Source organism: Pezoporus occidentalis, unplaced genomic scaffold, assembly GCF_034315485.1.
Source record: "Pezoporus occidentalis ecotype Australia unplaced genomic scaffold, CSIRO_AGI_Poc_V1 ctg4, whole genome shotgun sequence".
Lineage (NCBI taxonomy): Eukaryota > Metazoa > Chordata > Aves > Psittaciformes > Psittacidae > Pezoporus > Pezoporus occidentalis.
In genome coordinates, this window is record NW_026915724.1 from 22,080,394 (window position 1) to 22,103,863 (window position 23,470).

Below are 23,470 nucleotides of genomic sequence, written 5' to 3' on the forward strand. Positions count from 1 at the left end.
TCTTAAAAGAGTCCAATGATAGTGCCTAAAGCCTTTTTAATACCATACAGGACACACTTCAATATGTAATTATCTTTGATAGGCAGAAAAAGAATGCTGCTTCTCCCAGGGTTTAGTACATCTGCTAGATTATATGGCACTCTGTTGTCTCCTTTTGTGTATTGTCATTGATTGTCACAGTACCAGACAATAGAGCTGGAATGAGATATCCAGAAATTGTCCAGGCTGCTCTTTGTTAGCCTTCTGAGACTGTTGAACAGATTAAAAATGTGTTCCTCATCATAGCACACTAGTATGGTTTTGTTGACAGAGAAAATTCTTCCTTGTTACTACATCCTCCAGTGAGGCATGCATTAAATGTTGAGACATGCAGATCCAGTTCATCCATTTGCCCCAGAGTAAGCTGTACTCAGCTCTTGACAGATGTTTGCCAGAACTTTTCTTTAAAGCCTTACTTGATGGAAATTCAACTGTTTGGGCAGTTTATTCTGATACTTAATTATGCTGACTGGCATAGTTAGATACTTTGTAGAAGGATAAATAACCTTTGCTTGTCTCCTGTTGCAGTCTAAAGCCATTAAATGTTCTCTCACTGTAGCGGGCATGGAGAGTATGTAATGCTTTGCAGCAGCAGTTTATTTATCTGAACAGAACCTCCTTAGAAAGTCCACAGGAATTCTAAGTTACAGGTTATTTTACAAAAGATGTCAACGTTGTTTTAGGTTGCTTCCACAGATCACATTAATATATAGAACTGTTCATGCTGAATTTCAAACCTTCCTTTGGACCATGAAAAAGGGAAGTCCATGCTTTTACAGTGACCAGGAGTAGCTGGAATAGTGAATGCTCGCTCTTTAAATCAAAATGCCTATTCTAACCTGAGGGACTTGCTGCTTCCTTTTGCCTGCCTTCATTAGGAGTTGAATCCAGGAAGCTGTTAAGAAGTTTCGGGCATTTAATGTGGGGTCTTGTGATTGTACCATTAATTTTGTTATCCTTTTGTAGAACCTTGGTTTTATCCTGGCTTTTCCACTTCTGTTTTGTATTTAGACTGTTTTTCAAATTTGGCAGTCTTTTTGCTTTCCCTTCGCCAGCACTCTTTGCTTCTCCCTCTCTCCCAGTTGTGATGGTGTCTACATGTAGAATTGCATCTCTATTTCAGCATTGTCACTGAAAATACTAAGTAGCATCGACTTGTACAGACTTTTCGAACACCCTGTTCGTTGCATCATTTGGGTTGGAAGGTCCACCAGTGGTAATGGCTAAATATTTAGCTAAAGAACAAAATACTCAGATTTTTGTTTTTTGTTTCTGTATATAGCTGGTTCTTTCAGTGTATCTTTTATCCAAATGTGTGCATTTTGAACTGTCTCTCCTCCTAATTAGATCATCACAAAATTAGTACTCGGTGATTATCAAGAAAGTAGTTCATCGGTCATCATATTTAACATAATGCATCTATACAATTTAAGAATAAACTTTAAACTAGGAAATTATTTAAGCAGTTTGTGTCTCTGCACCTACCAGTCTATTGTACTGATTAGTGCCAAAACGAGTGATTCTTTTTAAGGATTGCCAACAGCAAAATTTTGCCTTTTTTTCTATAGAGCAAGTTGAAAACCAAATTTTTAATTGATTGTTTCTATTGCATGATACCTAATGTAAGATAATATTCTACAGAAAGCAATAAGATTTTAATACTGTGGGAAATTTACACACATACATATGAGAAGTAATTGGATTGTTTGGAACAAGGGATGAGAAAGCTCTTGGTGAGGTTGTGCTGAAGTGGAAAACTCGCCTGTGTAGTGGAAAAGACTAGAATGGGTTTAATGGAGTTTAGATCTGCTTTTGTCAACTTATAGATGGATTTGCAAATGGTCAGTTGTGTTTGATTGAATGGCTTCTTTCAAAAGTAGTCACACAGATCTCTCAAGGGCCTAGGAGAGTCTTAAGGAGATTTAGATTTTTAGACTTTCTTGTTCTAGCATGTAAGAAAAAGGGGGGGGGGGGGGAAGAGGGGATGTGTTCCTTTGGGGTTTTGGAGAAGGGTTGGTTTTGGCATGTGGGTTTTATTCTGTGTTTTGGTTTAGAGTTTTGGTTTGGGGGTTTGGTGGTTTTGTTTTGGATTGGAATTGGGTTTTGGGTTTTTTTCCAGGTTCCCAAATTCAGAGTGAAGATAGGTTTTCTCTGGGGGTATCAACCTTCTATTTCAGGAATTCTCCTGACATAGGCTGATCTCTTCTTTGTGATTACCCTGGTACAAACATTTGTTGGCTGAAGATTGTAGAGTTTGTTTGCAGGTTTTTTTGTGTAATCACTTCTACCTACTGTTTTGGCAGTAGTTTAAACTCAGAGGGTGAGATGATGTACTCAAAATGTTCTCATGTGTTTATTTTTTAAAAAATGAAAGGTGCCCTCAGGAATAGTACCTTTACTTGGAGTTATTTTTCTAGTTTTCCTCTAACAAAATAAATCTTTTAAATTCTTCCTTCAAAAGTACCAAGGAGCAGCCTTTTGTTTTTCACTGATTGGCAAACTAGTGTGGCTCCCTATTCTGCAGCCTTTAGAAAATGAATCTGTGAATGATTTCATCCAATCATCTGTTAAGAATGATACAAAGTTATGGAGTTGTGGTAGCTGACATAGCTGGATAATGTTCTTCTGCAGCATGTAATGAACAGAAAATGTTATGTCTCTACATTACACCTTGGTTGGTAGGCTAAAATGTTGGGGTTTGCAGAGGGTTCTTTCAAGCAGTCTTCTCACTAATCTGATATCTTTTATGTACTTTGACCTCCTATATTATCAAAGTAAACATAAGTAAATATTGTGCCCATCCAGATTTGTATCTGTTTATCTTAAAATATGTTTTATAAGCCATAAATCCCAGGTTTATGCAACTAAGAATAACAAATAGCTTTTAGGTTCTTCATAGATTTTCTAAGTTCTTAGTAAACTTTTGCTTTAGAAAACCAAAACTACACAGTTGTTGAAATAGAAAGGGAGTTCTGTATAGATGGATTACAGGGTGGGGGTGGAGGCAGGGGAGGGTTGTTAGAGTGGGGTTTGGGGGTGGGGTTGCTGTGTTACTATTCACAGTGATTGCAGCGTGGGCTTTTAATGGGATTATTTTGTTATGGTCAGGGAAGGAAATTGGAATGGTCGTTAAGATTTAGCAAATTCTTGTCCAGTTTGTGTTGTTCCTTTGCTTATTAATCAAGGCTCTAATAGGGAACAGCAGTTCTACAGTGATGTATCTGGATGTAGAAATAACACAGAAGGTGCTCATTTTAAAAATAAAGGAATGCCGTTTATTATTTTTATGTTATTTTTAGTAAGGCTGGATTAAAAGTTTTTCAGTAAACTGTTATATGCATACTTACACACACGCACATACATTCTCACATAGCAGTCTTTTCAGTCTGTATACGTTATAAAACTATTCTGCTTTATGCAAAAATTACTTAGTATACTTTTTATTTATATTAGAGCAAGGACAAGATTGCATCCTACAGCAAAACTCCAAAAGTGGATAGGAGTGATGTGAGGAAGGAGATGAAAGAAAAGTCTTCCATGAAACGTAAACTTCCTTTTACTGTTAGTCCATCCAGAAATGAAGATCGCAATTCAGACACAGGTAGAACCTTTTTATTTCCTTAACTAATTATTTGTTGTTAAAATACATCCTAATTTAATTAATTGTATATTATGTTTTTATATTGATTATTTTTCCCTATAGAAAAGGATACTAAGTATAAGAGTTGTTTGCTTACTTCTGATTGTTGCATCTCAGTCTGATAGGCTTTCATCCTGTCATTAGCAAGAGCTAGCATGCCAGCATAGTTATCTGCATTTTCCAGTTGTTTCCTAACCTCATTCTTTTACTTCTGTTTTAGTAATAAATGATTCTTTTCATTGTCATCTGTAGAGGTCTATATGTTTAAACAAGTAAAAGACATTTTAATTGTCTTGATTTGAGACAGCTGTCAGCCTTCCGTAGCTTTTTTTGGGGAGGGAGACTTGGAAAGATTGGTAGATGTACTGTCCTCCATAGAAAAGGATGCTGAGGTTATGGAACTAACTAAACTATCCATGGAGAGTGAACTTTTTTTTCAGTCTCAGCTCCTATGATCTGTTGAAGATCCCTTTTCTGTACAGGCTGGTAGTTCTTCCTCACTTAAGCATATTCTTTTGGAACTGATTTCAGGACTTCAAAATACTATTCTTGGCTCTTTTCAAATCAAGATGGAGGGATCTGGGTGTATTCCAAGAGTACCTCTGAATCTAGGTAATTAGTTTTCTGTATCCTAGTTCATTAATAGTTCTGTCGGTGGCAAAACAGGATCTGTGCCCTCTAAAAGGCCACCAGACAGCATGTTCTCACATTTGTCAGAGGCTCAGTGCTATGGTTTCTTACATAGTGCTCATTGTAAATTTGAATGTTTTCATAAACAGGTAATTCCCTGAATGTGCTTAGATTTAAATGCAAGGTATAACTATGTATCTTCAGTACTTATTTAATTTTTGGCCAAGACTGCTTTAATGCAGATTTGATTTCTGGATATTGCGTACAAATTTTTGTTACTGTAAAGAGAATAGGGCAAGAAATCAAAATTTGAAATAGTCACATTACAAAACAATACTTTTGGCTTTAGATCTCTCTTTTCAGTGGTTTTACAGAATTCTGGAGTCTTAACACTATTCGTGATACTACTTGATTCTTAAAAGGCCATGTATAAATTAGAAATATGCTTCTAGCATCCACTTTATTAAATTTATTGTTTGGGACTAGACCCTACCTGTTTTTCACAATGGAAATAAATATATTTAGAAGCAATATTTAGCACTTATCTAATGTTTTCTGTGTTGAAAATCTTCTGTCATCTCTCCCCACACCCACCAATTTTAAATAATTCATTGTCGCAGCATCTTGTAAGGTAACGTACTTCGTGTTTCCTTTGCTGTAGCTTATGTTGTCACAGTTGCCACAAACAAGATATTATTCTAGGAGCTTAGAATGCACAAAAAGACCATGGGCACACTACAAAATCTTTTTGTTACAAATTGTAGCAGGGAGATGAAATAAACCGTTCAAATAGGTGTAAGAGGTACTTAATATAACAATAGAAGGCACATAGCTTTTAGCTACTGTGTAGCAAGCATCATAGCTTGTTGTCCATTTCTTTACTGCTGAGGTAAGGAGGTAAGAACAATTACCGCCTTTCACAGATGAGGAACTTGGTACACAAGCTTTCCAGAAACTTTTTAGGGGCCAGGGGCATTACCAGGATGAAAAAAATAGTTCTTTGTAATGCTGATTATGTTCCTCACTAAGTAGATTAGACCAGTGGGAATTAGCCACTTGCACTGGTGCCAAGTTTGCCACTGACATAGATCAGGACTGACATCAGTGATCATTGAAGTGCTGCTTCTGACACAAACTTGGCGTTATGCAGTGAAAAGGTTTGCCATCACTGAACTAAAATGTTGGCTCTGAAAGCAGAGTTCCCTGCTAACTACTATGTACAGAGAATGTCAAATGTTGAGAAGGAAGAATGTAAGCTTTTGGAGATGAGAGTGTAACCAGAGTCAAAGAGGAAAAAGAAGAGGTGGTGAAAAGTTTTTTTATCAGCTACTAGTGCTGGTGTTAAAAAAAAATAAAATAATAATCTCAGTTTTCTTCTGATACTTTGTACAAATCTGCAGCGGTATTCTAGGTATGTGGTCAGAGGTTGTGTATACAATTCATAACTGGAAGGATTCTGAAAAAATACGTGGTACTACCTCATTCATTCCACTGCCCATTGCAGTTCCAGGATGTTTTTTATCACTTCCCAATAGTTTGGGTTTTTTTTAATAATCTCCCAGTATGTTTTTTTTTTTTCAGAGTTCATAGTAGAAAAATGTTCTTACTGCTTTGCTAAAGAGTGTTCTCTGTGACAGGTAAGACCATTAAGTTTGATTTTTAAATGGTCTTACAGATTTAGGGGACTACTAAAAATGTCCCCGGGAGAACAGAAATAAAGAAATGCTGTAAAAAGTAACTGCAGCATGAAAAATTTAATTTAATTAATAGTTTCATTTAGTAAACTGTTAATCTCCACAATACTATGATATGGTTGCTACCTGATTGTAGAAACTCCATGATGACTGGGCTTCATCCTGTTTAGCAGGTGAATCAGTCAAAGAGTTGGAATACATAATTTTTGAGAGCTTCACATCATTAGAGCTGTCTTGGTTCTGTCTACAGAGTATTCATTCATAAACTAAGATTTTGTCACTCTTGCTTTATTTTTGTAAAAATTGCCTCCTGCAGTTATACCTCTTGCTTCTTTTTGTGGTGGGTGTTTTTTTTTGTTTAGGTATTGTCTAGAAACTGTAAGTGATAGTGAACATGGACAGCTGAATATTAACTTAATTGGGAAATGTTTTATTAATATTGATTCCTACAAAACTATACATAAAGTACATTTTACCCCGAGTCAGTTTTGGCAAGGCTGAAAACAAATGGCATTTGTAGTGTCCTGTAAGAGTCCAGGACAATTATAATCTTCCGGTTTATCTAAATTTATATTTAATTCAGTGTTTTTGCCTAAGAAACCGCTGCAATAAATTGGTATTAGATTTTCAGATTTAGCCTTTAGGTTACTTTCTTAACAATTTCATACTGGGTAGGATTGAGTCCAGCTGCCTGAATGGAGTCATGCAGTGCCAGCTGAGATGCGTGCAGAAGCTAAGATGTCTGCACAGGGCTGAAAGATGTGAGTAACAGAAGAGCTGTGGCCTGCAGAGGCCAGCAGGACAATGAAATGGCACTACATGCCTTTTTTAAGGAATAGCATTCTATTTTCAGTTTCTTCTGTTGTGCAAGGGTTTGTCTGTTATGCTGTCCTGGTTTGGACAGCTTCCTAAACTGAGGGCTGTTATGACTTCCCCATTCTTTTATCAGAGCAACCAGAAAAAGCTAGTAAAAAGTCAAATTTGTTTATATTACAAATTTGGCAGTATAGCTTTAACCCTTATTTAAGTTAATCTCATAAAGGATTCTACATGCAAGCTTTAGTGAAGATTGAGAGAATGGATGGTGGAAGGAGAAGCATTTTTCACACCTTTTTTAATAAATTCTCTGATTCAAAGTCTCCTAATCCCAAACAAGAATTTGATTGAAAAGCCATCACTTATTTAGACTACTTAAATAGCACTATTTAAATTCTGTTAGTTTATTTAATGAGTTATTTTAAAATAACCTCTGATGTGTTTATCAGAATAAGAACAACAGGAAAGTGCTGCTTTTGCAAAGGAACTTTTTCTCCACCTTATTAGTGTGAAGAGAGAAATTTGAATTTTTGCATAATAAATATAACTGCAGATTTTCTGCAGATCAGAAAAATCATATTAAAAATTTTAGTTGTGAGAATAAGTATAGGCTTTTTTTTCCTCATAGTCTTATTACAAAGTCAATTATTCAGGAAGAACAACAAAAGTTACAATTATACTGACTGCTAATTTGTCATCTTTCCATGGAAATTATGTTCTCCAGATTTTCTGTTTATAGTAGCATCTCGGTTTTGTTTTCCGACCCCTTCAGTTTCTGTCTTTAAAGTAGACCACACATGGCACAGTCATATTTCTTTTAGCATAGAAGAGCAAAACAACTGTCCTCTTCATGTTCCATGTGTATGTCATAGTAACACAATTTGTGTACTTGTGCTTCCCGTAGTTACAGAGGTTAGCGGGGTTGTTAAAGGGACTGTTTACAAGCTCACAGTGTTACTCCTTCCTGGATTTGGACTTATTGTTCAACTATTACAAGTTTTTATTGTTTGGCCTAGAAGCAGTAAAGTGAAGGCGGTTTTGCGTGCGTGCATGCGTGTGTGTCTGTTGGTTTGATTAAATAAATATTCAGTAAACTTGATTAGTTAGGTATCACAGTAGTACCTTGATATCTCTACAGAGTACAGTATACGGAGAGGTCTCTTCCATCATGTTCTAATCTTTCACTGAAGGTTGGAAGCAGCAGTCAGTCGTGTTGTTTCTCTTTAAAGTAACTTCAATCAGATTATGACAATCACACAGATCTCAATCACTCTGTCTCTTGACTTTATCAGCTGCAGAACTGATCATCTTGACCTGTCTTCTACAGTTGTAATAAGCATATTAATTTCTTGTGTATCACTCAATCCTATTACTTCCTTAGCAGCATTTTTTTCAAGCAGTGCATATTTTAGCTTTGCATGGTCCTATTTCTTAATCCTGTTATTCCTTACAATTTGCACTGTGAGAGGTGATCTATATTCAACCAGACTATCATGAGACCTGAAGTTTGAATTTGGTCTTTTTGCTTTCTTTTATCCACTAAGGTGGATGTTTTACTAAATGTGATGTTCTGTTAGCTTGGGTTAACAGTTTTGAGGACTACACATCATATTATTTAATAATTTATTTTCAAAAAACATTTAGAAATTACTTGACTCTAAATTTGTAATGTATCCAAATTAAACAAATAACACACACACACACAACATACGTAACTGGTTGCCTTGGAACATAATCTGTCATGCATAAGTTCTTAAATAATTGCTGGTGATTCTGATGTTTCTAGTCCTAGAGTGAAATATCTAGGACTAGAGTGTGAGTGAATTTCATGAAGCTCCTCTCCAAATAAGTGCTCAAATGCCCCTATGTCACTGGTTTACATAACTTGGCTATTTTTAAGTCCTTTTATTAAGTGTTAGGTGAAAACCTTACATTGCAAAATGAAAATCTTAAAAGGAATGTTGCCTAGATAGATTCGGCTGCATATTATGAAGGTTATTTAATAAAGATAATTGAACATGAAGCCACTTGAAGAGCTTTGATTTTTATATTTTTTAGTAACAAGAAGTTCTCTGATATTCTGTGTCCAGCTGCTGAAGAGCACCAAAAAGTGTCAAGAAAGTGAATGCAAAAGAAATTTTCATTCTACAGACTGAAAAAAATGCTCAAGATCTTTAAAAAAAACAAAATGCAAAACAACACACCCCCTCAAAAAAAAAACAAACACAAACAAAAGCCTAATTGACTGTCAATTTTATAAATTCTCCTTAAACTTACTTTCTTAAACTGATAGTATTCCTCTATTAGGGAAGTTACTACTCTAAAAATTGTATAAACATCAAGTACACAGCTATGTAAAGTTTTCTGTTACCTCAAGATAAAGAATTGCTAAGAAGTCAAAGTTGCTGAATGTTTTTAACAGGAGCAACTTCTCCTGCTAAATATAGTGTCCTGCGTGATGGTATTCCTGGAATGAGTGAATGAAAACAAATTGTATCATATACTCTGCAACAAGCATAATGGGGTTCCCAGTAATTTAGAGGAATTTTTCTGTGGATTTGTGCAGGTTCCTTATCAGCACTTGCATCGTTGTTTTCCTTGGATTAAAAAGAAAAAAAAAGAAGTTTTTTACTATCTTATTTATCTATTGGTGTATGAAAAAAATCTATATGCCCTACTCCCTTACTTTTGCTTCCTTTCACCCCTTTTGTCTTGTGTTATTCTGTCTTGTACATTCAGAACCAGAGCATATGCATGAGATCTTGAGAGGGGGAAGCAATAGCCTCTTACAGGACGTACTTCATATTTTAGGTTTATTCTTGATCATGTTAATTTTGTGTATTGAACTGTTGAGATTTACTGAAAACACATATGAAGTCTCACAAATTTTAATAAAGTTGTGTCTTTTTTGACACATAAGCACATAATTAAAGTATAATTTGGTGAGAGCACTTGTATTCTTATTTGGTACTTTAATTGGAAAGCTCTAGAAATGCCTTGCAAACATTATGTCAATAAAGAGTAATAGAAAAATAATTTGCTCACCACTGAAATGCTTTGGAAGGTGTAGGGGAGGATCTTCATATTGTTTGAAAACACTAAACATGAGATGGGATTTAACTGCACTCATTTATTTAGTAAGCTTTTGTAACAAGATTATTAAAAGAATAAAAACCACCACTAACAAAACCAAACTAACAACCCACACATACACAAAAGAAAAACCCCAGACCAAAAACCAGCAGATAAAACTACCTGGAAAACTACACTGTGTAATAAAAAAGCAACAGGTAGATCATCAAAACATTTATTTCATTTATTTAGATGTATTATTTTCTCAAACTGAGTACAGCTATAAAGTTGCAAGAAGTACTTCAGAATGAAAATGAATATGGTTTCGAAGAAAAGAATCATAAACAATAAATAGCATAAGCTAAGAAATAGCAGATCATGCCAAACAAACTGAAATATATTGTTTTGATGGAAGCGTTAAGTTAGTCAATGAAGAGTATGCTATACATTATCCTTGGAGAGATAGCCACATATTCACAGTGAAAGTTTTGAAAGTACAATTTCAGTGTTGATTTTCTTTAAGATTTCCTATGCAGACATTCTACCAATAGGGCAATAGCCTTGATTTAGATATTCATGAGTATGAGATGCCTGCAGTTAGGAAAAATCTCATGTATTGCTTTAGTAAAAGGAATCTTGTTTCCTTTTTAAATGTGACTGATAGATTTGTAGGTTTTTTTTAAATATGTACGTAGAACTGTAGCTTTCCATTCTTAAAATGGCCTTGCTTATAATTGTTTAGTCTGTAAAATCATGTATTTCTGTTTTGGTCATTATGAAATTCAAGGTGTGCGCTATTTACTTGCCTTCCTGTGCCTGAATAGCATTGCATTATTAAAGCCTAGAAGATGAGATTTAGAGAAGGTTAGGAAGGCAGAAAATGAGAGGAAATGAATGAAGTGAGGAGGGCCACAGAGAGGGCTTTAGGCAGAAATGGAGAAAATCAAAAGATAAAAAAAAGACAGTTTGGGGTTTAATGAAATGTAGAATGGCATGGTTAGGAAACCTCAACGAGACTTAAGCTTATAATTTGTGATTTTTATTAATTTTTGTGTCTCTGCAGAAAGTCATGAAGTTAGCCTGGGTGGAGTCTTCTGTTTTAATATTTTCTGCATTTGCAGATGACAGGGGGCTTGGGGGTTTGTTTCATGTTTTTTAATAAAGCTTTTATCATACAGGTGTTTGAGGCTGACATTTAGAAAATGAAACTGGGAGGACCAATATAATCATGGGGACAAGTAATAGCACCAAAATTCCCACCCCTTACTTTCACTTAGCTTAATTGCAGTTCACAAAATCACAGAACTGTTAGGGTTGCCAGGGGCCTCTGGAGATCATCCAGTCCAACCCGCTGCCAAGGCAGGCCACCTAGAGCAGGTTACACAGGAATGTGTCCAGGAAGGTTTTGAATGTCCCCAGAGAGGGAGACCCCATGGATCCTCCTGGGTAGCCTGTTCCACTGCTCTGCCACCCTCAACGTAAAAAAGTTATTCCTCATGTTGAGGTGAAAGTTCCTGTGCTTAGTTTACGGCCATTGCTCCTTATCCTGTTGCTGGGCAGCACGGAAAAAAGCCTGGTACCTTCCTCAATTTTTTAAAAAATTAAATTAAAAATTTCCACAATCTTTTTAGTATTGTCCAAAATAAAAAGTTTAACAGTGTCTCATCAGAAGGTAATTGGTCACAGTAAGAATAAGTTGACATAACTTACTACACAAAAAGCTAAAAAGATCAGAGTGGCAACCAGGCTTATTTAACCAATACTACCAATCCCCAACCAAGCCTCAACGAATTCCCAGCCAAATTCTACCATTTTTATATGGCCAAGTCTGTTTCATCTATTACACATTCTGTTGGAATGATAGTAGAGCCTGGCACAAGCAATCCAGGAGGTTCCTCGATTGTGTGGAAGACAGCTTCTTTTTGCAAGTAATAGAGGAGCCAACAAGGAGAGGTGCCATGCTTGACCTCGTGATCACCAACAGGGAAGGGCTTGTTGGAAATGTGACGCTCCAGGGCAGCCTTGGATGCAGTGATCATGAGATGCTCGAATTTGAGATCCTCGGGACAGTGAGAAGAGCGTGCATCAAGCTCACTGCCCTGGACTTCAGAAGAGCAGACTGGCCTCTTCAGGAACCTGCTTAGTAAGGTTCCATGGGATACAGCCCTAGAGGGCATGGGGGCCCAAGACTCTTGGTTGATATTCAAGGATCACCTGCTACAAGCTCAGGAGTGTTGCATCCCAACCAGAAGGAATTGCAGCAGGAGGGCCAGGAGACCTCCTTGGATGGATAAGGAGCTGCTGAGGAAAATTCAAATGAAAAAAAGAGGCTTACAAAAAGTGGAAGCAAGGACAGGTGGCCTGGGAAGAGTACAGGGACGTTGTCTGGGAAGCTAGGGACCAGGTTAGGAAAGCTAAGGCCCAGTTAGAATTAAACTTGGCTAGGGGTATTAAGGATAACAGGAAGGGATTCTACAGGTACATAGCAAATAAAAATCAGACTAGGGAGAATGTAGCCCCCCTCAGGAAGCTATCAGGAGAACTGGCTACACAGGATTTGGAGAAGGCTGAGGTTCTGAATGACTTCTTTGCCTCGGTTTTCACTGGCAAAGGCTCTGACTTCACCACCCAGGTCTTGGAAGGCAGACGCAGGGACTGTGAGAATGAAGACCTTGGGCCCACTGTAGGAGAGGAACTGGTTTGAGACCATCTTAAAAACCTGAACGTGCACAAGTCCATGGGTCCTGATGAGATCCATCCACGGGTCCTGAAGGAGCTGGCAAATGAAGTTGCTAAGCCACTGGCCATCATATTTTAGAAATCATGGCAGTCAGGTGAAGCTCCTGACGACTGGGAAAAGGGAAATATAACCCCCGTTTTCAATGAAGGGGAAAATGGATGACCTGGGGAATTACAGACCAGTCAGTCTCACCTCTGTGCCTTGCAAAATCTTGGAGCAGATTCTCCTGGATGGCATGCTAAGGCACATGAAAAACAACAAGGTGCTTGGTGACAGCCAGCATGGCTTCACTAAGGGGAAATCCTGCCTGACCAATTTGGTGGCCTTCTATGATGGGGCTACAGAACTGATGGACAAGGGCAGAGCAGTTCATGTCATCTACCTGGACTTGTGTAAAGCGTTCGACACTGTCCCACAGGACATCCTTGTCTCTAAATTGGAGAGACATCAATTTGATGGATGGACCACTCAGTGGATAAAGAACTGGCTGGATGGCCGCATGTAAAGAGTTGTGGTCAATGGCTCAATGTCCAGCTGGAGACCAGTAACGAGTGGTGTCCCTCAGGGATTGGCGTTGGGACCGGTCTTGTTTAACATCTTCATCGCTGACATGGACAGTGGGATTGAGTGCGCCCACAGCAAGTTTGCCGATGACACCAAGCTGTGTGGTTCGGTTGATACGCTGGAGGGAAGGAATGGCATCCAGAGGGACCTTGACACGCTTGTGAGGTGGGCTGATGCCAACCTCATGAAGTTTAACTATGCCAAGTGCAAGGTCCTACACCTGGGTTGGAGCAACCCCAGGCACAGCTACAAGTTGGGCAGAGAAGAGATTCAGAGCAGCCCTGCGGAGAAGGACTTGGGGGTGTTGGTTGATGAGAAAATGAACATGAGCCGGCTTCAGTGTGCGCTCGCAGCCCAGAAAGCCAACGGTATCCTGGGCTGCATCAAAAGGAGCATGACCAGCAGGTCAAAGGAGGTGATCCTGCCCCTCTGCTCTGCTCTTGTGAGACCTCACCTGGAGTATTGTGTGCAGTTCTGGTATCCTCAACATAAAAAGGACATAGAACTGTTGGAACAAGTCCAGAGGAGGGCCATGAGGATGATCAGGGGACTGGATCACCTTCCGTATGAAGACAGGCTGAGAAAGTTGGGGCTGTTCAGCCTGGAGAAGAGAAGGCTGTGTGGAGACCTCATAGCAGCCTTCCAGTATCTGAAGGGGGGCCTATAAGGATGATGGAGATGTCATTAGAGACTGTAGTGATAGGACGAGGGGTAACAGGTTCAAACTTAAACAGGGGAAGTTTAGATTGGATATAAGAAGGAAATTCTTTCCTGTTAGGGTGGTGAGGCACTGGAATGGGTTGCCCAGGGAGATTGTGAATGCTCCATCCCTGGCAGTGTTCAAAACCGGGTTGGACGAGGCCTTGGGTGATATGGTTTAAGGTGAGGTGTCCTTACCCATGGCAGGGGGGTTGGAACTAGGTGATCTTAAGGTCCTTTCCAACCCTAACTATTCTATGATTCCCTGTTGTAATCTTTAGATCTCAGCTTCTTTGTGCCAGCCACAGAGGAGAAAAAAAAGCAGGCAATAGACATCCTTACTGGATTCTGCCCCGTCTGTATGGTCAGTAGTCCAGCCTGGAGGGTGAACTGGGATTACCTTTGACTGTAGGATACAAAGTCCTGTCCAGCTGTTTAAAGGCCTGTTGGAAAGGTTGTCAGTAGGCAGGCTTCCAAAAGATGAAGATGCAGTAGAGTGAGCAGGATCTCTAGAAATGCCTGGAATCGGAAGATGTTCTTTCTGTTGGTTAAGTCTGTTACACTATTCTTCAGACCGTTCCTTCTTGACAGTGTTGGTTAAAAATGTTTTTGTAACACTTTCAAAAAATTAAATTCCAAATCACATAATTTGTGAATAAGGTTCCTTGAACCATCCAGTGTATTTATATTCAAGTAGTAAACTTAGGGGCTCTGAAGAAAAAGGTAGACATTATAGATCTAGCATGTAAGTAATAAAAGCTGTTTTCAAGTTATAAGAAGTTGAATTTAGTAAGAACTTGTTAAGACAGAAAAAAAAGTAGTTGCCTAGAAAGATGAGATAATTACAGAAAATTAATGGTTTTCATTCCACATAAATATGCAAACTACTATATCTCTAGAAAATAATAGTTAAACAATAATGACCAGGTAGGGAGATCTGCAGAAAACAGTTGTACCAAAAGAAATTTGGTGCATTGAGAGTTTGTACCTGATTGATTTAAGAACATTAAATACTGCTCCAGTTAAAAGTGATTTAGTTAAAGTCAATTACAAATCAGTTGTTTTCTATCATATTTTAACCTAAATGCCTGTGTTCCTTTTACGAGACCTTTATGCAGAAAAATTAAGGGAGAACTTTTGAAAAGTATGTCAGATACAGACCAAAGTTTCCAAATTACACAAAATTATAGATTTGAAAATCATTAGGTGTTAAAAAGTTACCTGATTAAGAACACATTTAACCAATCTGAAGATCTGTGAGAGTCTGTAGGTACTGAACAGTTTTAGAAATGATCTGTTTATCCAGATGCGTAATTTTAGCTCCTGGTTTAAAACTTGAACATGAAAGATTAAATAACTTCTGTAAATATTGATAAAAGGAAAGAACTTCTGTATATAAAACAGCCATATGATTTGGAAAGAGATTAATTTTGGAGAATAAATTGCTCTAAGGTGAAGTAACAGGATGAGTTTGAGAGAAACAGTCTTTTATGCAATTAGCTAACAATACCAGTAGTTAAAAGCCTTTTCCTAATTTTTAACATGGTATCTTGAGAGAAGTAGAATCGAGCAGTCTCAGGTCTGTGTTCAAGGCTGAAAATTGACTAGCTGATCTTACAGAATCTTTCTAAGTGCCTGACTTTAATCTCTGAAAATAAAAGTTGTGACATAGACAAGTCTTCCTGCTGTGAAACAGGTTTTTCGTCTTCCAGAATTGTTTAGTAATCCTCAGAGCTTTAAGTGCTTTAACTCAGTAGCTTATCCTGATATGATTAGAACAAGTAACCAAAACTAATACAAATGCAGTAAATTAGAGATGCAATTTCTGGTTTTCATCACCAATCACCAGTTCGCATACCTTGAAAGAATGCTTTTATTTCTAGAAAGATGTTCTAATAGAACAGCAGTTTGAGTTATTAAATGTTAATATTTCCAGAGAAGGAAGGTTCGGAGAAAAAGAAAATTAAGAAGGATGCTGGAAATAAGAAAACACCACCAGTTAGCATTCTTTTTGGTTATCCTCTGTCAGAGCGCAAACAGATGGCACTTCTCATGCAGATGACAGCAAGAGACAACAGTCCAGGTGAGCTTGCAAAGTTAACAGCTTTCTTCCTCCTGCCTGTTTAATTTTGTCTCAGTCAGAATATTCTGAACCCTGATGTTTTTCAACAATCCTTAATTTTATTGATTTTTAAAAAAATATTCATAAATCTGTTAAAGCTTCTTTGCATTCACAAGCAATTTGATAACAATGTCTTGACCTGCTATATTTATGTGCAAAAAATTGCGCTATGATAGCTGTAAAACCTGAAAATCTCTTTTTCTTTCTTTAATTATTTTTGCCTCTCAAATAATGTGCATTACTTAAAAACTGAAATGTTATCTGTTGGGGGGTGTTGATTTTGTTTCTTTTTTAATGAACTTTAACTACTGTCTCATTGTCTCGATTTGGAGCAGGGTTTTCATTTTGAAGGAAAATGGATTGTTTCCTTAAGATTGAATGGGAGAGGGATGACACCTTGTTTTGAATTAAGAACTTCAAATTGTCCTTGCTCCAGCTGTATTTTAAAAAAAATCTTTCTTTGTGTATGTTCTACAGGTGTTACATTTTTACAACATTGGCATTTGAAAGTCAATGGTTGCATTTCCTTAAGAAACTATGTATTCCAGCCAAAAACATTTGTGCACAGAGTACAATACCCAGTAATTCATCAAACTGGTATCCCACTACATAAAAATATGGTGGAATTGTGCTAGAAGAAGCAGAAGCAGAGTAGATACTAATCTGCATGGTCATGCTTCTCTGTTTCAGCAAAATTTATAACACAGTTTGTGAACCTTGCAGTCTGGATAGACTTCATCTGTCCTTGGAACCTGCATAAAAAATAGTGAGATATTGCAAAACGCGCTTTTGCATGCTGTGAATAAGCATTGTGTTAATACAGGTCAAGTGTCAAATATATCCTTTATTTAAATATAATTATCCGGTAGTTATTAACAAGAGTTAAAATTAGCTAAAGTAAAAATAGTGTTAAATAACTTCCAGTGACCATTTTAAAATTTATTTTGTAGATTCCACCTTAAATCATCCCTTACAAACAACACCAACACAAAAGAAAACTCCAACTTCTTCTTCAAGACAAAAAGACAAAGTTAACAAGCGAAATGAACGAGGGGAAACTCCTCTACATATGGCAGCAATTCGAGGGGATGTTAAACAGGTTAAGGAGCTAATCAGTTTAGGTGCAAATGTGAATGTAAAAGATTTTGCAGGTAAGTTGATATAAGTTCTCTTAACTGTACTAATTCTATGTACTAAAACTATGATTCTATGATACTAATTCAAAATTAATGCTGAAGTCATTATCAGAGGTTTAATTTCAGTTCATGCTATATGCAAATGAAAAAATACAACTCCTTAGAAATTCTTAAACCATGGTTGTTTTTTTTTTTATTTCTGACAGCAGTGGTAATACTGGGACACTATAGAGCCTAGTATATTATTAGAACAGTATATTAATACCTGAAGGTTTCAGTTGTGACCAGGCAGTCAGTAACTGGTAATGGGACTGTAGGTTGTGTGAGGAGATGGAAAGTTCAGTAACAGCAAAGGTGGCATTGTAATGTATATTATCTTCTCACTGGGACAGCTAATGTGCACCAAAGCAGATGAGTGTAGTGTAGCTTGCACTTGTCATTTAGTTCTGTTAGATTAATGATAGTTTTGATATGTCAGTATTTGCTGTGATTTCAGCAATGATTGATGAACTTTAAGGTGAGTTGCAACTTGTACCATATTCTTAGCATCCTTTATTTGGTATCTTTCTTTACTGTCTATTTGTCTGTAAGACCTTCTAAATAAGTTTTTGGAACCTGCTGGAAAACTTTTGCCTATTTTGTTTTTGATATGCTCATAGTAGTTAAGTTTCTACATGTTTTAGTAAAAAATCCGTTGAGTAAATACAAGATTCCCTAAGTAATGCTTTCAGAGAAGATGATAGAACCTTCAGTTTTGAGTTCAGTAGTTGCCAGCTGCTGATTGGCCAGGCGCCAAATGAAATGCATTTACATACTGAGATAAGCCAAAGTACTTTCTGGGTTTTCCTCAGCCAGTGTAAAAGAGTCTATGACTTAGGAGCTGGAGTATTGGGTAGAGATTTATGGCATAGAAGGAGGTTGGGGTAATGAGGAAGGATGGAACAGAGTGAAAGGAAGGCTAAATTACAGGATAAAGGGTTCGGTGGGGTGTGGAGGTTGTTGTGGGATTGAGGTCTAAGAGACATCTATAAAAAGATAGGATTTCAGTATGTTTCTCTCTTAAATGCAAGGATAACTCTAAAAATAATACAAATATCAAATGCACATTATATAAAGAGCATAAGAAACAGCTCTGCCTCTCAACATCGGCTCTAAACACTGGCTTTTTTCATCCACAGTAGAAGTGGGTCATGGGAAAGTATGGTAGTAAATATAAGAAGGGGCCATGTTGCTTTTTTTTTCTTTTTTTTTAAGAAGCAAAAATATAATGAAAGTTTGCATGAGTATTTTAACTAGACCTACAGCAAAGCCTGCTCTTAAAGATCCTCTTTTTATAGGTCTGAATGGTTACAGTGAGAATTACATTCTCAATGGGGATGGGTGAGATGGGCTGAGGTAACAGGCTCCAGTTGGAGAAATTAGGATTTACATGATACAATTAGTTGTCAGCTCTAACTTGATGTCAAGAGAAGGTATTAACTAGGTGGACGAAAAACTGAATTTTAAGTAATAAAGAGATCAGTAATTTCTTGGTTTGCAGAGGGTAGCTGAATTTGTGTTTAAAGATGAGGCTGCCCAGGACTGGCATGTAGAGGAAGAAAAGAAAGGAAGCTGAAGTAGAACCCTATGAGATCTTCAGAGAAATTGAGAGGGAAAATGAGAAGAATTCATTGATGAGCAATTTTAGAAAAGGAGGGGGAGGTTCAGGGGAAGATAGGGCCGTAGAAACACTACAAGAAGAGATGTTGTGGTGGGTTAACCTTGGCTGGTTGCCACACGCCCACCCAGCTGCTGTCTTACTTTCCATCCTTAACAGGGCAAGGGGAGAAAATAAGATGAAAAAAAGCCCTCATGGTTTGAGTTAAAGGCCTTTTAATAAGAAAAGCAAAAGCTGCACATGCCAGCAAATGAAAAAGAGGAATTCATTCACTACTTCCAGTCAGCAGGCAAATGTGCAGCCACTTCCTGGGAAGCAGGGCCTCAGCAGGTGTAATGATTGATTGTGAAGACAAACACAATAACTATGAACATTCCTCTTTCCTTCTTTCCTGAATCTTTTATTGCTAAGCATGATGTCATATAGTACAGAATATACCCTTGATCAGTTTGGGTCAGCTGTCCTGGCTACATCCCTTCCCAGCCTCTTGCACAAGGAGGGAGGGAGAAAGCCTTGATATTCTACAAGCAGTTTCAGCTGTAGCCAGAACACTAGGTGTGTTATAAACACTGTTTTAGCCTCAAGTACAATGCACAGCACTTTTTGAGCTTCTAGGAAGGAACATTGTAGCTTAACCCCAGCCTGACCTGGTACAGATACTTAATTCATTTTAAAGGCAGAGGAAAGGATGAGGAGAATGGTAGAGAGCTGGTTCTGAGAATTGTAGAGTCATAGAATGTTCAGGGTTGGGGGCAACCTTAAAGATCATCCAGTTCCAGCCCCCCTGCCATGGGCAAGTACACCTCGCACTAGACTAGGTTACTCGAAGCCCTGTCCAGCCTGGCCTACAATGAGATACTTTGATAAGCAGGCTCATAAGAAGTCAGGCTGCAATATCCGACATTCATTGCTGAACAGTTGTACGCTTACACAGACAGACATTTTAGTTCTGGTGTTTCTCTAGTTAAAGGTCTTTTTGCTCCAGATTAAATCAGGCACCACCAGAAAACTGAGCAGATGTGGCACGAAAGTTCCTAACTGTTTTCACAGGCTTTATCAAATCATTTACCACCCAATACTGCTTTCAGCCATCTAGTGACAGGAGCAAGAATCAATTGGGAGCAAGTCATTAGAGACTTCATTCAGAACTCTGAGGGAGGTGTTTGGGATCAAGTGAGATACTTTTCTATTGGTAATCCAAAGTGAGAAGCAGAGGTGGTTAAGCTTCAAAATCCTGTGTGGAGGAAGAGGTCAAGAGGAGGGGGAGGATCTGAGCAATGAGTCATGAGTGGAAAAAAATAGGAATTCAGGATGCAGTGAAGTTTAGAGAATTAGAGTTTTTAGCTAAGAATTTGGCAGGACTAAAGGAGCAGAAAATGAATTAGTAATGGAGGAAGTAACCCTGCTCATGGGATACCTGCCAGAATGATACTGCCATGTGAGAACAAGAGTAAAGGAAACAGATGTTGAGAGCAAGCCAGACTAGAATTGGCAGGCCAGACACTGTGATAGGGTAGAAAGGCAAAGCAGTAAAAGATGGAGAAGAGTGAATTACAGAGAGACTTAATAAGGGGAAAGAACACAGGGATCAGAGGGCTGAGAGCAGAAGAGTGTCATCATTGCGAGTGATTGAGAAAAGGGCAAATGAGAAGAAAAGGCAAAGAAGGATGTGGTAGCCAGGCAGTGTTGAAAGTGAGTGACCCAAGTAATGTTTGGAGAGGAACTACAGGATACGAAGATCAGGAAGAAATGTTTTGCTTTAGAATAAAGTAGAGACTTTTTCCTTTTTTTTTAATTCAGATGAGTGGCAGGTGAGAACTTGAGGGAAAGGGAAAGGTGAAAAATTACCTTACTGAGGGATTAGGTAAGTTAGATGTTTCTTGTACCTCCTCATCATGGGTATACAAGACTATTACTGATTAGACACAGAGTTCAAGTGAATGTGTTCTTCCTGACTTACACTGGTTATATTGGAAAGAAAAGTTGAACAGCTTCCCAGAATTGAGCTTTGAGAAGGCAGCAGCAGCAGGCTAGAAGTTCAGGGAAGCTATGAAGTGGAAGGCATCAAGTTGGGAAGAAGTTGAGGTAAGGAATATAGGGTGTGTGGGTTGATCATTGTTTTCCACTGAGGCTCTGTTACAAAAAATGAGCACTGAACTTCAGATTATCAATGTAGAAATCAAAATTGCTAAAAATTACCAATATTCTAGGAAATATCAGGAGTAAATTCTCTGCCAGTATTTCTTACTAGCTTGTTATCTACACTAGTAACTGCTGAGTGTTATTAGTGATTCCTGGTGCATGTTCAGTGGCTCTAAAGGAGCACTGTTTATGATAATTTGCCATCATCCTTCTTTCCAATAGTGTGGTTTTCAAAGCGTTTCCATATAGAATAATGTTATCTCTATATCCCCAACACTGTATTCAAATGCTCACTAGTCAAAGAATTTCTAGCATGTTTAGCCTGGGGATTTTGTGTCAGATTTTGTCTTTTACTATTTGAGTAGTGATTTCTATGTTCAATGTAATCACAATAAAGTTTGGAATTTGACAGGAGGTTTAAAATTGGTAAAGCACATGTTCATCAGATGAATGGCATTGCCTTCCTGCCAGTTACTGTGTGTGAGTGTATTTTGAAATGTCTTGAGGCAGTAGCGATCTGTAGTACAGGATCTTTGACCTTTCAAACTTAAATTTCCCACTCTTCACTACAGGTTGGACGCCACTGCATGAAGCTTGTAATGTTGGTTACTATGATGTTGCTAAAGTCCTGATAGCGGCGGGAGCTGATGTGAACACACAGGGCTTGGATGATGATACACCACTTCATGATTCTGCTAGTAGTGGGCATAGAAATGTGAGTCTACCGGGAGAGCGGGAGGGAAATACATAGTGGTTTGAAATGCTCAGTCTTTAGAACAAATCCTAAATGTCCTGACCACTGTCATACGGTTTTTTAATTATGCTTCTGCTGGTTTGAGAGCATCTTAAAGTTGTTTTGGTTTTGTTTATTTCATTTTGGTTTTCATCCTACTTCTATTGCCAGTTGTTTTCTACCAGTATCTGCTTTCTCAAATACTTAAAAGTTTCACTTCTGCTGTTTTAATAAAGAAACATCTCAGTGGACTTTTTTGGAGAGACTTCCACTGTGTAGAATTCTCAAAATAAAAATGTCTCCAAACAAAAATGGTTTGTGTGTGTGTATATATACACACACACATATAAAAGTATTTAAAGGGGGGGTGGTGTATATATATATATGTCCTACACTTATTTACAGTCTTTGAAATACAGCACTGATGTACATATATTCTTAAATTATCGTTTTAAGTTTTACCAATAATGAATTAGCAGAGAAGGTAAATGGAGCACTGTAGGTATTTTACATTAATTACTGAATTTGTTCTTGCTTTCTACAAAGTAGATGCAGAAATTACTCTGCTTTCCCTTTATATCTCTTTTATTTCATAACGGTGTGTGTGATCTACTGTATAAAGCAAAAAAAAACAGAAAATATCCTTAAATTCTTCCAAACAAAGGTGTTCAGTTTGAAAGGATCTTCTGGAAAGGCTGGAGCAATGAATTATATTAATCTGATTGTGACATTGTACTTGACTCTTTAGTAACCATTTCTTATGGCTATCTAAACAAAAGTGGGTCTTTACCTAGAACTTGCATAAAATTGTAGTAGAGTTTTGGAGAACAGGACCTCTTGCTTGTCTGGTCTCAGTATATGTATCTGTGACCATCTCACTAACATATATCAGAAAAATTGCGAAGTTTCCTGTTAACATAGTTTCATGTTAACATTCACTGTCTGCTGAATTTACCCATTCTTAGCATGTACAACAAAAAAAAGAAGTAACTCATACTGAATACTGTGCTGAAGATGCAGTAGCCTAGGTATCATAACTTTAACAACTTGATGCCCTTGATGCTAGAGGAATCAATGATTTTGCTATATTGTATGTAGCTGGGGATGGGGGTAGTTTGTTCCTCCAGTAAGATACTTGGATCTCTGTCAGGGCTTTTCTAAAATGCAGTGGAAGCCAATAGTACTGCTAGTTGAAAAAACTTTCCTGTTCCTTAGAGGTAAGTGCTATAAAATTTGGAGCAAGAAGGTGAATCAAGCACAGAGAAATAGAGAGAGAGCTTGGTATGTGAGGAACCAGATGAATTGTGTGAGGAAATGCTAGAACAGCAAGAACAAAAAGGCCACTGATGCCTTTCTTTATGATGATGCTATGTCTGAGTAACAGAGGACAACCTTCTTCAGTCTTCCCAATTGCCTGTTTTAACAAGCAGATTACATATACCTGGGACTTTTTATTCTGGTTGCTGAAGGCTTGCTTTCCAGTCTCAGTTTCATAGGTTGAAGTTTGGGATTATGTATCATGTTATCCACATTTCATGTGCAGTGGGAGATTTTTATGCTGGTCAAATAACACGTTGTGGAAAACCTGAAAGTTCATTTATTTAATGCTGCAGATTGTGAAGCTGTTGCTTCGACATGGTGGAAATCCATTTCAAGCCAATAAGCATGGGGAGAGACCTGTTGATGTTGCTGAAACTGAAGAGTTGGAAATGCTATTGAAAAGGGAAGTGCCCATTTCTGATGATGAGGAAAGCTGCTCAGGTAAAAGTAGCCACTTAATAGTATA

At 37.7% G+C, this 23,470-nt stretch overlaps 1 protein-coding gene across 4 annotated transcripts in view; it reads left to right on the top strand.

Moving 5' to 3' along the window:
* Positions 1-23,470, top strand: part of ANKRD12 (ankyrin repeat domain 12) — a 66,506-nt gene that overhangs the window by 24,293 nt on the left and 18,743 nt on the right. For 2 of the 4 annotated variants that reach the window (XM_062632976.1, XM_062632973.1), the window contains exons 3-7: positions 3,493-3,640; positions 15,831-15,977; positions 16,967-17,167; positions 21,524-21,666; positions 23,298-23,445. In XM_062632976.1, the coding sequence (XP_062488960.1) occupies positions 3,493-3,640; positions 15,831-15,977; positions 16,967-17,167; positions 21,524-21,666; positions 23,298-23,445 (787 nt within the window). Of the gene's footprint in view, positions 1-3,492; positions 3,641-4,161; positions 4,292-15,830; positions 15,978-16,966; positions 17,168-21,523; positions 21,667-23,297; positions 23,446-23,470 lie in introns of all 4 variants that reach the window. The other 2 variants (XM_062632974.1, XM_062632975.1) reach the window with 2 other exon arrangements.